Source organism: Vigna radiata, unplaced genomic scaffold (genome assembly GCF_000741045.1).
Source record: "Vigna radiata var. radiata cultivar VC1973A unplaced genomic scaffold, Vradiata_ver6 scaffold_401, whole genome shotgun sequence".
NCBI lineage: Eukaryota > Viridiplantae > Streptophyta > Magnoliopsida > Fabales > Fabaceae > Vigna > Vigna radiata.
Genome location: NW_014541813.1, coordinates 88,969 through 102,867, shown reverse-complemented (window position 1 = coordinate 102,867; position 13,899 = coordinate 88,969). Strand labels below are relative to the sequence as shown.

Here is a 13,899-nt window from a genome sequence, read left to right as displayed (position 1 = left end):
ATATATATATATATATATATATATATATATATATATATATATATATATATATATATATATATATATATATATATATATGTAAAAATAGTTTAAAGAAAAAAGATATTATTAATTTTAGAATTAAATATACTTTTAATTCATAAAATTTTGATATAAAATAATAATTAATTTTTGAAGTCAAATATATATTGAATTTTATTTATGAGTAAACACAGTTTTAAGCTTTTTTTTTTTGGTGTTTACATAGTTTAATCCATGTTTCGAACGTGAACTTGAAAAATTATTTAATAATTAAAAGAAAAGTTAATACTATTAAATTAAATACATTACACCAATTCATTTTTAAAATTTAAAACTAAAATATATTTAATTTAGAATAGAAACAAATTATAGTTTCGGCATCTTAAACATATCTGACCCTTAAAATTAATAAAATATGAGGAATAAAAGGAAAATTAAAGTACGTGTTTCCGCACCAAATGCATTGAGAATGCAGACAAAAATGTGATGTGAAGAGGAAAAAGGAGTCTCTCTAAGAAAGTGTGACCACAATGGCAGTGATGAATGGTGTGGATTTATTGACAACCACTTTTCACTTAGAATCACTTTCAACTACCAAACCTAACTTGTGATGAAATAAAAGTTATGGGCCAAAGAGGGACAACATGTGAAGGATATAGCTTCATCTGCCACATGTCATAACGTTTCCATCTCAAACCTATGCCAATGTCTGTTCCTTTCAACCATTGCTAACCATACATTTTGTTTTATGATTAATTACAAATAACAGATATTTGTCAGATGAAGCCATGCTCCACACACCTATTTATTATTATGTCTTCTTCTTTTATATAGCATCATAACCACCATATCTTTTTCTCATATTAATTTCTCAATTTACTATTTTTAGTATTAAGAAAAAAAATCATAATTAGTTATTAAAATATGGTTCTTTTTTGTTTAAATGTCACAATTTAAATTTGAGTGTGACTTAAATGATATAATATATACATAACGTTTTGTATAACGATTTGTCTCTTTTGAGGTAACCATGTATATAATATAAAGTTTATAAATATATTTTTATTGATATAATTATGACTTTAGATAATTGTATGATAAATTACATGTTTTTTTAGCTATCTGCTATGTAATATTAAATCATATGATATTTTGCTTAGTAGTTTACTTTATTAAATAGAGTGTTCCAAAATAAATAAATATATTATAACAAAATTATAAAAATTATTTATATTTAATTTAATAAAAAATATATTTCATTTATCTTTTTATTGACAACAAATAAAAATAAATGACATATGATTCTTTTGAAGATATTTTATGTTTGATAATTTGTTTTTTTTCTTAACCTTTTCTTTTTGTTTTTGATTCTAATCTTCATATTAAAGATAACAATAGAATCAATCATTGTAAGGAATTTTATATAACCATTCGATCAAATAATCAAATAATCAAACAAAATAAGTTTTCGTTTTATTTACTTTTAGGTATTTTAGCTCTTGGGTTGCATGTGAGCCAACCTAGTGTGACACATGTGACTTAAGGTTGCTCTTGGTAAATCTTTGTTGCTCTCTTATCATTATGTTATGTTTAAAACTTTAATCAAAGTTTTGATTTGCTTATTGGGTGATATTATGTGGTTAGAGTTTTAGGAAGTAATTGTATGAAAAATGGAGTCTATGTCATGTGGAGGAAGCGAATTTTACCTATTTCATGTTTGAATTGGTTGATTCATTGTCTATGACAAAAATATTTTTTTTTATTGTGATAAATTAGTATGTTTATTATTATGAATGATTGAATTTGGAATACATAATCTTTCTTTATATGTAAAAATTAATATTAGGATTTGGCATGAGAATTGAGTTGTGAATTTGATTATATTGGTTGAGGTGAATGATTTTATCATGTTTTGGATCAACTATGAATTTGTGATAAACATGAAAATCTTAGTTTTATTACTGTTAAGAATGCTTTTGTGAGATATTTGAATTGAACTAACTTGACACTCCTTGATCTATGAGGTTTGTTAAGTAGGGATTAACTCAATAAATGTCAAATTACTCAATCAAAACTCAAAGAGAGAGCTTAGGAATCTGATACACTGTTGGGTGCCCTTGTAACACTGTTTGGCACCACTTAGACATGACCATTGACTTGAGGTCCTTTGAGTCATTTTGGACCGTTGGGTGTTCTCCAATCAGTGTCTTTCCAGATATCTTAGCGTCGGCCATTAAGTCCCCACTTACCTAACTTTTTATGCTACCTTGCTTTTAACTTTGAATTATCTTAGAAAAATTTAGATTCTTGATTTGTTAATCATTGAATCAAATTAAAATTTGGTTTAATCATTCTCATAATCTCTATTATCAGTTATTTTTTTCAATTAGGTCCCTCATTTTTTCTTTTTCTCAATTGGGTCCCTATTTTTGAAAAATTGAAGCAATTAGGTTACTGTCGTTAGTTTCGTACTAACACTATTAAAAAGGGTAACACGTGTCAGCTCGTGATTTTTTTTGAATTTTTTAAATATATTTTTAATTATATTTATTTTTAATTTTTTTATTTATTTAAAAAAATTTGTCACATGTTAAGTTGACATTGAGCCACGTGGCAATGACAATGTGAGGTGGCACTGATAGTATCAGACCACGTGTCATTAGATTTGTCTCAATTTGGTTCCTATATTTTTAATTTGTCTTAATTTGATCATTGTATTCTTATTTTGTCTTAATTTAGTCCTATTTTTTTAAAAAACTAAACAATTTTGTTTTTTTCCAAGTTCAAACAAAATTTTATTTGTATATAAATCTTTACAAAGAAATTTATACAAATTAATTTTTTTATTAGAAAAATAAAAAAAATTACAAACTAACATACGACACATTTTTATTTATATAGTAGCAAAGAAATCATTTAGCCTAAATAATATGAATGAGTAACCTATAAAAGTTAACATCTCAATAATAAATATTTTTGTGAAGGTAATCTACACAAGTATAGTCCCAATACTTCCTCAACAATTGATAAAAAGTTATTAGAGTTAAATATTTCGATTTGAAATACATCATTACTAATAATTTGCTTAACAGAAACAAATATAGAGACAAAAATTTGGAAAACGTACATATCGTATTTTATTTGGGAAGGAACGAATTTTTTTAAATTTTAAAAAAAATTAGGACTAAATTGAGACAAAATAAAAATACAAGGACCAAATTGGAACAAAATAAAAATACATGGATCAAATTGAAACAAACACAATGACACATGGTTTGACAGTGGCACGTGGCACTGTCAGTGTCACCTCACACTGTCATTGCTACGTGGCACAATGTCAACTTGACACATGAAAAATTTTATTTTTAAAAGAAAAAAAAATAAAAAATAAAAATAAAAATAATTAAAAATATATTAAAAAAATTCAAAAAATCACGAGCTGACACGTGTCACCCTTTTTAACGGTGTTAGTACGGAACTAACGAACGATAGTGACCTATTGCTTCAATTTTTCAAAAATAGGGACCCAATTGAGAAAAAAAAAATAAGGGACCTAATTGGAAAAAGTCACCGAAATTAGGGACTATCAGAATCATTAAACCTTAAAATTTTGATAACTTATCCTAGAAATTTAAAATTTCATTTTTACCGTTTTGAAATATGTGGTTTGATGTATGCTTTCTTACATTTTGTATTCATCAAGCCTTTTGTTTTTAAGTTTTTTTTTTTTATCTCTAATACTTTTAAAAAAAAAATATTTAGGATAACTTTGTGTATTTTGAACAGCCATGCATAGCTTTTTGTATTTGTATCGGTCATAAATTTTAATAATACTTATAATAAAAACATTCATTAATAAAATCCTTTACATATTTAAAAGAGAATTGTATGTAAACTAAATTATAAATTAGAGTATACCAATATAAAATTATATAAAAATTGAAAGTATTACATTCTTGCATTTATCACTTATACACTAGCTTTTTTATTATATTAAAAGATATCTTCTAAATATATTTGTAAATTATTTTCAAACTATTAGACTATTCTTATCAAACGTGTAATCAACAACTTAATGCAATTTTTTTTTTCGAAATGTTTTATAAGCTTTATTCGACTTCTATTTAAATGTTTCCATAATATAAAACCTTAATCATTTTCATTACTCATTTTAGGATATGTAATCTTATAAACACTAGTCAACGTTAAAAATGAACAGTGACATTTTTGTAAATAAATGTAATTATAGAACATCGAAGTTCATACAATTCGACGTTCTATGATAGTAATTATTTAAAGCAGCGCGTCATTATCTTTTTTCTTTTAAACCACCAATAGTACGTTGAATTCTATAGGGGCTTCAATGTATTATTTGTCAGTCAGAAGCAAAAAATTAACCCCTTTTTATTTTTTTTCTTTTTTCTTTTAAACCACATATAATATGTCGATTTTTTTTTCATTTAAACCACATATAATATGTCGTATTCTGTAGGGGCTTCAACGTATTATTTTTCAGCAAGAAGCCACAGAGTTACACCTTTTTAATTCTTTTTTCTTTCAAACTACCACGTCGAATTTCGTAGGGGCTTCAACGTATTATTTATCTGCCAAAAGTTTCCCCTTTTTAATTTGAGCGAGAGAATGAAAATTCATTCATTTTATCTTAGTGCGCGAGATCCTCTTCTCTTCTCAAACTTTTCTCAAATGAAGTTTGACGACCATCACATATAATCTTTCTTTCATTTGATACAAATGCATGTTATTTAATTACTTTATGTATGATTTTCGTTTGTTTTGATCAATTATTTTCGTATTCATAGGTGCATTTTGCTTTCTCACTCACGGGTGGAAACACTTTATTCTAATGAACCCACCTTTTGAAGTTTAGCTTTCGTTTTTGTTTTGAAGAACTTATTTGTTGAACTTGTTTCTTTTTTTGTTGAACTTGTCTATTGTTGTTATTTTGTTGAACTTGTTTGTTGTTGTTTGATTGAACTTGTTTGTTGCTTGTTATTATTGTTTGTTGTTGATACTATACTACACGTTCATATTATAAAATACCAAAAACTGAAATTTGTTATTTTTCTTATAGAATAGTAAAAAAAAGATTACAATTAATTATAAAAAACAAAAAAAATTGCTTAAAGTCAAACATTAACACAATTTGATGTCAATTTAACATTTCCTAATATGACATCGATCTCGAATTCAACCTAAAAGGTAAAAAAATAACTACGTCATCCAATATTTTTGTACTAGTGAAATGACAAATTCCAAAATACTTATGGCATAGGTGTTTTTACAAACTTCTCACATAAATGCTCGAAAATGATAGTTTCATGACCATTTATAATGCCAAAATTCATATTTAGTAAATTTTAGAATGACCTTTTTAGATAGTACTCTTAGATGGCGTATTCTAGGAGAACTTTTAAACACGTTCTCGACAATATGCAATGACAAACATTTACGAGCTGACACTGTAACTAACGACATTGCACATGTGCTCGTCGCCACCAAAACATTTAGCATTATACATGTTTTACGGTTTTATAGGATTTTAACTTTTATTTGTTCAAACAATCAACGGATTTCATTGACTGTTCCTTACATCGGGTTCATATTATTTCGTTACAAAGAAAAGCAACATCAAAAGCAAATAATAGCAATTAGGCATTTGCCTCTGCACCCCCAGAATTTCTTTTCGTACCCCAATGGAAATTTTACTCTTGATAAAAGTGATTTCCAGATTACCAATTCTGGAAATAGATAAAAAATTTCAAAATATGATCTTCACAATAAGATTTTTGAAACATTTTTCGCATAAAATACATTTTGGAACAAATTTTCTAAATTAAAAATTTTCAAAACAAGCTTTTGACAACTTGTATAATACATTCTAAATTGAGTTTTTTGGAATGACCTTTCTAGAATAATATTTTTCAGAACACAAAATATATTATGGAAAAAGCTTTATTTTCCCATCTTTTCTCTCTTTATTTTCCTCTGCACTATACTCTCTTCTTCCTCTTCGGCACCGGCAAGGACAACTGTAACGGCAAGGGTAGTATGACATAGTAAAAGGGTATTTTAGTCTTTTCAGTATTAGTGTAAAGGTGTTTTAGCAACGATGGGGTTGCAGAAAGCAAAAGACTAACATTTGTTTGAGAAATGACATATACAGACCACCAACAATTATAGGACTTTCTTTTGCATCCCATATTTTTCATTCTGAACCTCCAAATTTTTCTAAAACCCATAAATATCGTTAACCTTTTGAGTAGGGTAAAAGACCTTAAAACCTAATTTCTCTTTCTTCTTATTTACTCTCTCCCAACACTCATCCCGTAACAACCTGGCAGTGCACTCACTCACCTCATACTTTCACCTTCTTCCTCTCTCTTTGCACCGTCTAGTGTTATCAAAACGAGTTAGAATTCGTGGGCCAATCCGACCTACAAAAGGTTCAGTTTGAGTTGGATTTAAAAAAATTCAAATATTTTTATACGGATCAATTTTTAACCCAACTCGTTTGGGTTGAACCTGTGATGAGCCAGGTTGGCTCACCAACCACATAGTTTAATTTAATTATTTATTATTTTGTTTTTCAATATTATTAATTAACATTTTGTTACTCTATTGTAACTGGGAGTAAAGAAAAAGATGTTTCAATAGAGCAAAATATTATAAATTTATCTACCCCAATCTTATAAATGGATAAATGACATAAAATTTATCAATATTATAAACTTATTTATTCGCTTTTTGGGTTTGCTTTTGGATTACATTTGAGTTGTGTTATTTTTTTATTTATTTTGAATTGTCTTTAGAGTTTAACATTACTTTAGAGTGAAATTATTTAAATTTGAATTACAAAAAAATTGTAATTTTTTTTATATAAAAAAAAACTTCTAATCAAGTGAGCCAATAAATGAGCCTGGCTGGATTGACTTATTAAGTCGTGAACCCGTGGTGGGTCAGGCTGGGTGACCCGTTTTGAGAGTACTAGCAGACACACATTTCACATTCCTTCCAAGTAAGTTTATTTAGAGTGTTGCTCCCTCCACCACCCCAAGTGCTCCTACACCTCCCCACTATTTTCTTTTATTCCAAAAATACTCTACACATTCCCACTATTTTCTTTTATTCCAAAAATACCTTACACTTTTCCACTATCCTCAACAATCTTTCCCTTTCTTTCTTCACATTAATAGAGCATTCACATGGCTCAGATTTAAACTTGTGATATATTGCAAAATTTTATTTACACTTTCCCTTAAATAAGTTTGATTCAATCTTATTTTCACTGTTCAATATATTTTTTTTCTTCTTCAAACTACTTAATAAATGGTAAAATTTTGTTCTAAATTTCTAGAAAAATGTTTATATATATATATATATATATGTGTGTGTGTGTGTGTGTGTGTGTGTGTGTGTGTGTTTTTTTTTTTACATTTAATATCTATAATTTTTAACATTATATTATGTTTTAACTTACCGACATGTTTGACTCAAATAACTTGAATAAAGTATTTAATTTATTANATAAATAATATAAAAATATTATTAAATACTTAAAATATAAAAAAAAGTTATTTGTTAAAGATTTGGAATTTATTTAGTTCTTTCGTCATTATAAAGTTAGTATATAATAATAATAATATATTATTATTATTATTTACTATTAATATTATCATGTTTATTATTTTGTATATGCATCTAACTTTTAAGTTTATAAAATGGAAGTGGTAGAAGCACTAATATTTAAGTTTCCTCTGAATTTTATATTTTGCAATATATCACAAGTTTAAATCTAAGCCATATAAATGCTCTAATGTAAAGAGAGAAAGACAAATTGAGGATAGTGGGGAGGTGTAGGGTACTTTGGGAATAAAAGAAAATAGTGGGGATGTGTAGAGTATGTTTGGAATAAAAGAAAATAATGGAGAGATGTAGAAACACTTGGGGTGGTGGAGGGAGAAACACTCGTTTATTTATTTATTTTAATTTTTTATCATTTATTTAGGGATAGTAGTGGGGAAGAAGGTGAAAAATTTGTAAATTCGTTAAGTTTGATAGTTGAATAAGACGTTAAAATTTGTAGGTGACTTATAAACGTTTGGGAATGAACCATAGTTAGGGGTTTAGGGTACCTAATTTAGAAATCAGTTAGAGAAAGGATCAGATTTCAAAATTTGATTAAGGAAGGTATCGAATTTTGAAATTTACTTACGAAAGGTATCGAATTTCAAAATCTACTTAGGAAAGTTATTGAATTTTGAAATCAGGTTAAGGAAGTTACCAGATTTTGAAATCCAGTTTAAGAATGTCTCAGGTTTTGAAATCCGGTCTAGGAATGTCTTGGATTACGAAATACAATTTAATAATGTCTTAAATTTTGAAATTCGATTATGGATTTTTTTTATTTGATGTGTTATGTTATTTTTTATAATTTTAGTTTTTTTGGTGCATTTTGGTTTTTTTATTTTTGTTTTTGAGTTTAGTTATTTGATGTGTTATTTTTAATGTTTTTTTTTAAATTTGTTTATTACAGGAATGATAAGAACACGAGGTGCCTCTACATACCGAGCTAAGAGCTTTGCACATAGTGAAGTTAGAAGGAGACCCACAACATTTTCTTGTAGAAAAGGTCATCATGGTGAAGTTGAAGAACCTGCGCAACAACATGAGGATGTTGTTGAAAAAGAAGATTATGATGTTGTTTAACAAGAAGATGAAGTAGGTGGATATCTTGGAGGTCCACATGACACCTCTTTGTTGACCAGCTATGCCAATCACGTAACATTTGCGTTGTAGAAAGGTTAGGTTATAAAGTAGATTATGTTTTTTTGCTTTTGATCATTGACGATGTTTTTAAATTTATATGCAATTGTTTTGTCTAGAACCAATGAGAGTTAAAGTTCGTCTCCCATGAAAAAATGTTAAACAAATTTGGAGCATGTCATGTGGTCGTTCATAATTATGTGATGAACTTTGGTTTAATGTTTTTGTATGATATTTTTTACGATTAAACCAATAAGAGGTTATTTTCGTTTGTTGAGAAGTGGCATAGAGAAAAACAATTTTGATGTTCTTATTAGTGAGATGACCATCACACTAGTAAACCATATGTTCGTCTCAAAACACAACTACAACGTTTACTACTGAATGTAGTATGCTTAACTTGATCGAACTCCTCAACAATGAGTGTCAAAACATGTTTTGATACAAATCACACCAATCTTTTATACCTGTTATGCTTAAAAGCATCACTCGTTAGATTTAGACATTTTTCAAATGATGCATTTATTTCATTATCTTGCAGGATCATGATGGTATGGATTGCATCCCAACATGAACATAAGTCTCCCATACTGCTTTACAATACCTTCATTAGCAGACTCAACCCTAATACAAATGAAATCAACAATATTAATAAAATATTTAACAAAAACAACTTAATAAAACAAATGTAAACATGTTTGTTTGATGTTGTGTTTCCTAAATATATTACTTTGTTTGTGCACGCTTTCACAAAGTATTTCTCATAAAGAATGATCCATGAGTCATTGACATATTAAAAAAATAAAGGCTATGGATTACAAACATGGTGAATGTGATCAACATAATGACTAAAAATTGACCTATGTTCACAATCCATGACATTTTCCCATGTTTCCATGACAACATCCCATGCCTTAAAGAATTCATTGACATTTTGCACTTGGCTTATACATTTTTCTGAATATGGAAACGACACAAAAGACGATAACATTAAGGAAATACAATGTTAATGACATTAATTTAAGTTAGGTCTTTGTCATTAACAATGACTTTAGGAGCACCTTCAAATGTTAGAAATAATCATCTTAGCCTTTTAAGAGCCCAAATGAAATTATTTTATCGTTCACTTGATAAGAATATAAAGGTAATTGAGAAAGTCAAACTCGTTGATGTCACACCAATTATCTCAAGTAATGGTAACTTACATTTGCTGGTTTTATAGGTGCTATCCATCAAGAAAATAATGTTAAATGCATTCAACAATTTTATTGTATCAGGATGTGTCCAAAAAAGATCACTTACCACCTCATATTCATTTACATATCTATTCTAATGAATGTATTTATCACATTCGAACAACATCATTAGTTATTGTAGTTCAGTTCTGAAACCTCTCAATGATCGTTTGTAAGTGTATATTGTATTATATTATTTCTTGGTTATTATAACATTACACTCATTATTAATTTTTAGAGTAAAAAAAGTGTTTACAGACTTCACTTGACTCTTAGTCATATCAATAAACAACTAATGCTCACAAAATTTTAACTTCCCACAAACAAAAGGATGACTAACTAAAGCTTTTAACAATCATGATTATGATATCTACATATTACTTTCAATACCCATCTCTTTCCATTACCAATTGGTTTGTCTCTCAATTTAAAAAAAGGCTTAATACCTCCCTTGGTCCTCGTATTTGTGTGAAAATCTCAGTTCGGTCCTCAAGTTTTGAACTGTCTCAATTGGGTCATAATTTTTGTAAAAATGCACACATTTTACCCCAACCGTTAACTGATCTCAAACAGCGTTAAGTTTAGCTGATGTGTTGGCTTAATCCCTTCTTGGTCCTCGTATTTGTGTGAAAATCTCAGTTCGGTCCTCAAGTTTTGAACTGTCTCAATTTGGTCATAATTTTTTTAAAAATGCACACATTTTACCCCAATCGTTAACTGATCTCACGCGTTAAGTTTAGCTGACGTGGTAGCCAGAAGACATGCTGACGTGTATTATTTAATTATATGAATTATTTTTTAAAATAAGCAGTGCTTCACGTGGCACAATGCCTATTATTTAGTTTATTTGAATTAGGGATTTTATTCATCTCTCTAAGAATCAGTGATTTTACACAGATTATCTCATCGGCTCAAAAAATAAAGTCACCGAAAAACTCGCATAACCAGTGCAATCAGTCTCACAGCCTTTTCTGCAAATGAACCAACTTGGTAACCTATATGTTCATCACTAGCCTTTAAGCTATTTATTCCACTGATAACAGAAGATAACTGTTGCACAGTGAGATCAATTAGCGATTGGGGTAAAATATGAACATTTTTACAAAAATTATGACCCAATTGAGACAGTTTAAAACTTGAGGACCGAACTGAGATTTTCACACAAATACGAGAACCAAGAAGGGATTAAGCCAACACGTCAGCATACCACGTCAGCTAAACTTAACACTATTTGAGATCAGTTAACGGCTGAAGTAAAATGTGTGTATTTTTACAAAAATTATGACCCAATTGAGACAGTTCAAAACTTGAGGATCGAACTAAGATTTTCACACAAATACGAAGACCAAGGGAGGTATTAAGCCTTTAAAAAAAACAATCACATTTTCTTGTGTCGAATATACTAAGTTGAATATCATATTTATATTTCCAGTATCTTTTACTCCTTTCACATCTTAACAATACGTATGTTTTTCTCTTAAGTTGACCATTAACTTTATCATTATAATAACAACAACGAAACCAAGATAAAAAAAAATTCTTCAAATCCATTGAATTAACTTATCAGGTACCATTGAATTAACTTATCAGGTAAAATCTGACAATTGCAAAGTTGTTTGTATATTCTTCCCACATTTCATTTATAAAAGAAGATAAATTTGACATGATTGATCTTCGACAATGTTACACGTGATTATAGCCAGGGTACTGTCTGTACATGCCATTCCGATTCAGTCCGAAACACAATCTCTTCCATTTATTTCTCTCATTGAAACAAAAAGTCAAATAAAACACCCCTTAGTGTAGGGAAAGTACCTTACCTCGCCATCCTTATTGTTGACCCAAAACACATAATCTCAATTTATACGGGGACTTTTAAAGAATTGTGAAACACAATATCTAGGGTCTTTCATAGACTTGTTACTAATTTAAATAATATAGTACATAATTCATAGACTTATTCTATTTATCCTCTGTTTTTAGTCCAATTTTCCATTGGAAGGAAACTGATCCACTTGAGAACAATAGTTTGTGTATGAATCATGTGCAAGGTTCTGAAGAACAAGAAAGAAAAATATCTTAGTTTACAGCCAAATAATAACAATGCTTCAATAATTTGGAAGATGAGGTAAGAAAAAGAAGATTGTCTGCATACCTGCTCCTGTGAGCGGAAATACATAAAGGGTGTGTAATATAGAAAGTTTGACACCCTAGAGGTATATATATCTGCATACCTGCAATTGAGATAAATTAAAACAGTTCATTTTCAATGAAGTGCATAGTCTGATACGATAGAGATCTGGGATGTGTAGAAGAAAGAACATACTTCTCAATTTGTCGCATCAAGTGGCTTTTATCCCAAAAATCACCACGTGATAGATAGCCCCACCTAATGTAGGCAGATACAGTAGAGCAGGTTAATAACTAGCATTTGGTATAAATAACTGTAATGCAAGACAAACAGCATATATATTGATCGCTAAGAATAGCGTGTTTTCCTCTCTCGAAAGACTGAAAAATAGAAACAAAAAAAAATGTTTTACAACATTTAGAAGGCTTAAAATCAGGATTGCTGAGCCGATACGAGTTCACATGCGTTAGAGATGTATTGTATCAGTTGGATTAGCCCTGTACTGTCAGTAAACTGATGAACTGAACACTAGACTGGTAGTTTTGTTAGCTGTGTTATGACTTAACTGTATCAGTCAATTTAACTATTGTCGTAACAGATCTCTTGTTATAAATATAATAACCGCTAGTTATGTTAGTTGGAACAACTTCAACACCAAAATGTGATGTTGACAGAGTTGAGCAAAACTGTGAAAGGGCTTAAAGTTGGTGGAAAGGAGTTGCTGAAGACCTAGTGGCGTTACCCATGTTTGAATGTGAAGACCTAGTGGCGTAGAGCCAAATATGATATTCCTACCGTTGCCCATTTGAGTGGAATTCTCAAAAACCGGATCAATGTGATTGATCATACCAGACCAAATTGAAGATTGAATGTGAAGACCTAGTGATTACCCGCTCTTTGTGCTCTTAGCCCACTCCAAATTAAAAGAAATAAGATCCCAAGTAAGCTTTAAAATAGCTTCCTTTATAATACGACTTAACACCAACACCCCTTTCAGCATATCGTAGATATGAATGCCGCCAACCTACAAAAACAACCTTCTTTTTTCCAACATCACCTGTCCAAACAAAACTGCACACCTAGCTTTCCAACTGTTTTATAGCAAGCTGACAAACCAACCATAAACCTAACATAATGTAGAAGCATGTTTTGAACCACAGACAGCGAAGTTCCCTTCCAACTCTAGCTTACGTTTAATTCTATCAATAATGCCTTGCAGAAAATTTCCACCTGGCTTCCCCTCTAAAAATAATGGAACACATTGTTTGAAAGACAACTTCAGAAAAACCAAGAACTTCAGCAGCACTTCTCTTGTTTACAGTCTAATTATCTATATATAACTTGAATTTCAGCGGATTAACCTGTAGACCAGCAGTAACTTTATACTTTTAAATATTTTTAAACATTTTTTTTTTCAAATTCATTAAAAAATGTTGATTGTTCTTCTTTTCACTATGGAAGTTATATTCTTGCTAAAAGTAATAGAACTCCTTAGCTCTCTCAACCTTATTATCATACATCTAAAGTTTTTCGTGTAGTCTGCAGTGATGTATAGGGTTCATAAAAAATTGCAATCCAATTTGGGAAAAAAAATTATTTGTTTACATTTATTGATGCTCACACTAAAAAATGTGTTAGATCTACCTTATGCATGAGAATTTGATGTTCTTAATATATATATATATATATATATATATATATATATATATATATATATATATATATATA

At 29.1% G+C, this 13,899-nt stretch overlaps 1 protein-coding gene across 5 annotated transcripts in view; it reads right to left on the bottom strand.

The window, feature by feature from the left end:
* Positions 1–11,769: 11,769 nt before the first annotated feature.
* The window catches only part of LOC106778339 (cytosolic purine 5'-nucleotidase), a 21,370-nt gene continuing 19,240 nt past the window's right edge, over positions 11,770–13,899 (bottom strand). For 4 of the 5 annotated variants that reach the window (XM_022776161.1, XM_014666293.2, XM_022776162.1 and 1 more), the window contains 3 exons: positions 12,367–12,429; positions 12,196–12,274; positions 11,770–12,094 (listed from right to left, as the gene is read on the bottom strand). In XM_022776161.1, the coding sequence (XP_022631882.1) occupies positions 12,020–12,094; positions 12,196–12,274; positions 12,367–12,429 (217 nt within the window). In that variant the 3' untranslated portion in view covers positions 11,770–12,019. Of the gene's footprint in view, positions 12,095–12,195; positions 12,275–12,366; positions 12,430–13,899 lie in introns of those variants that run through there. The other variant, XM_022776160.1, reaches the window with a different exon arrangement.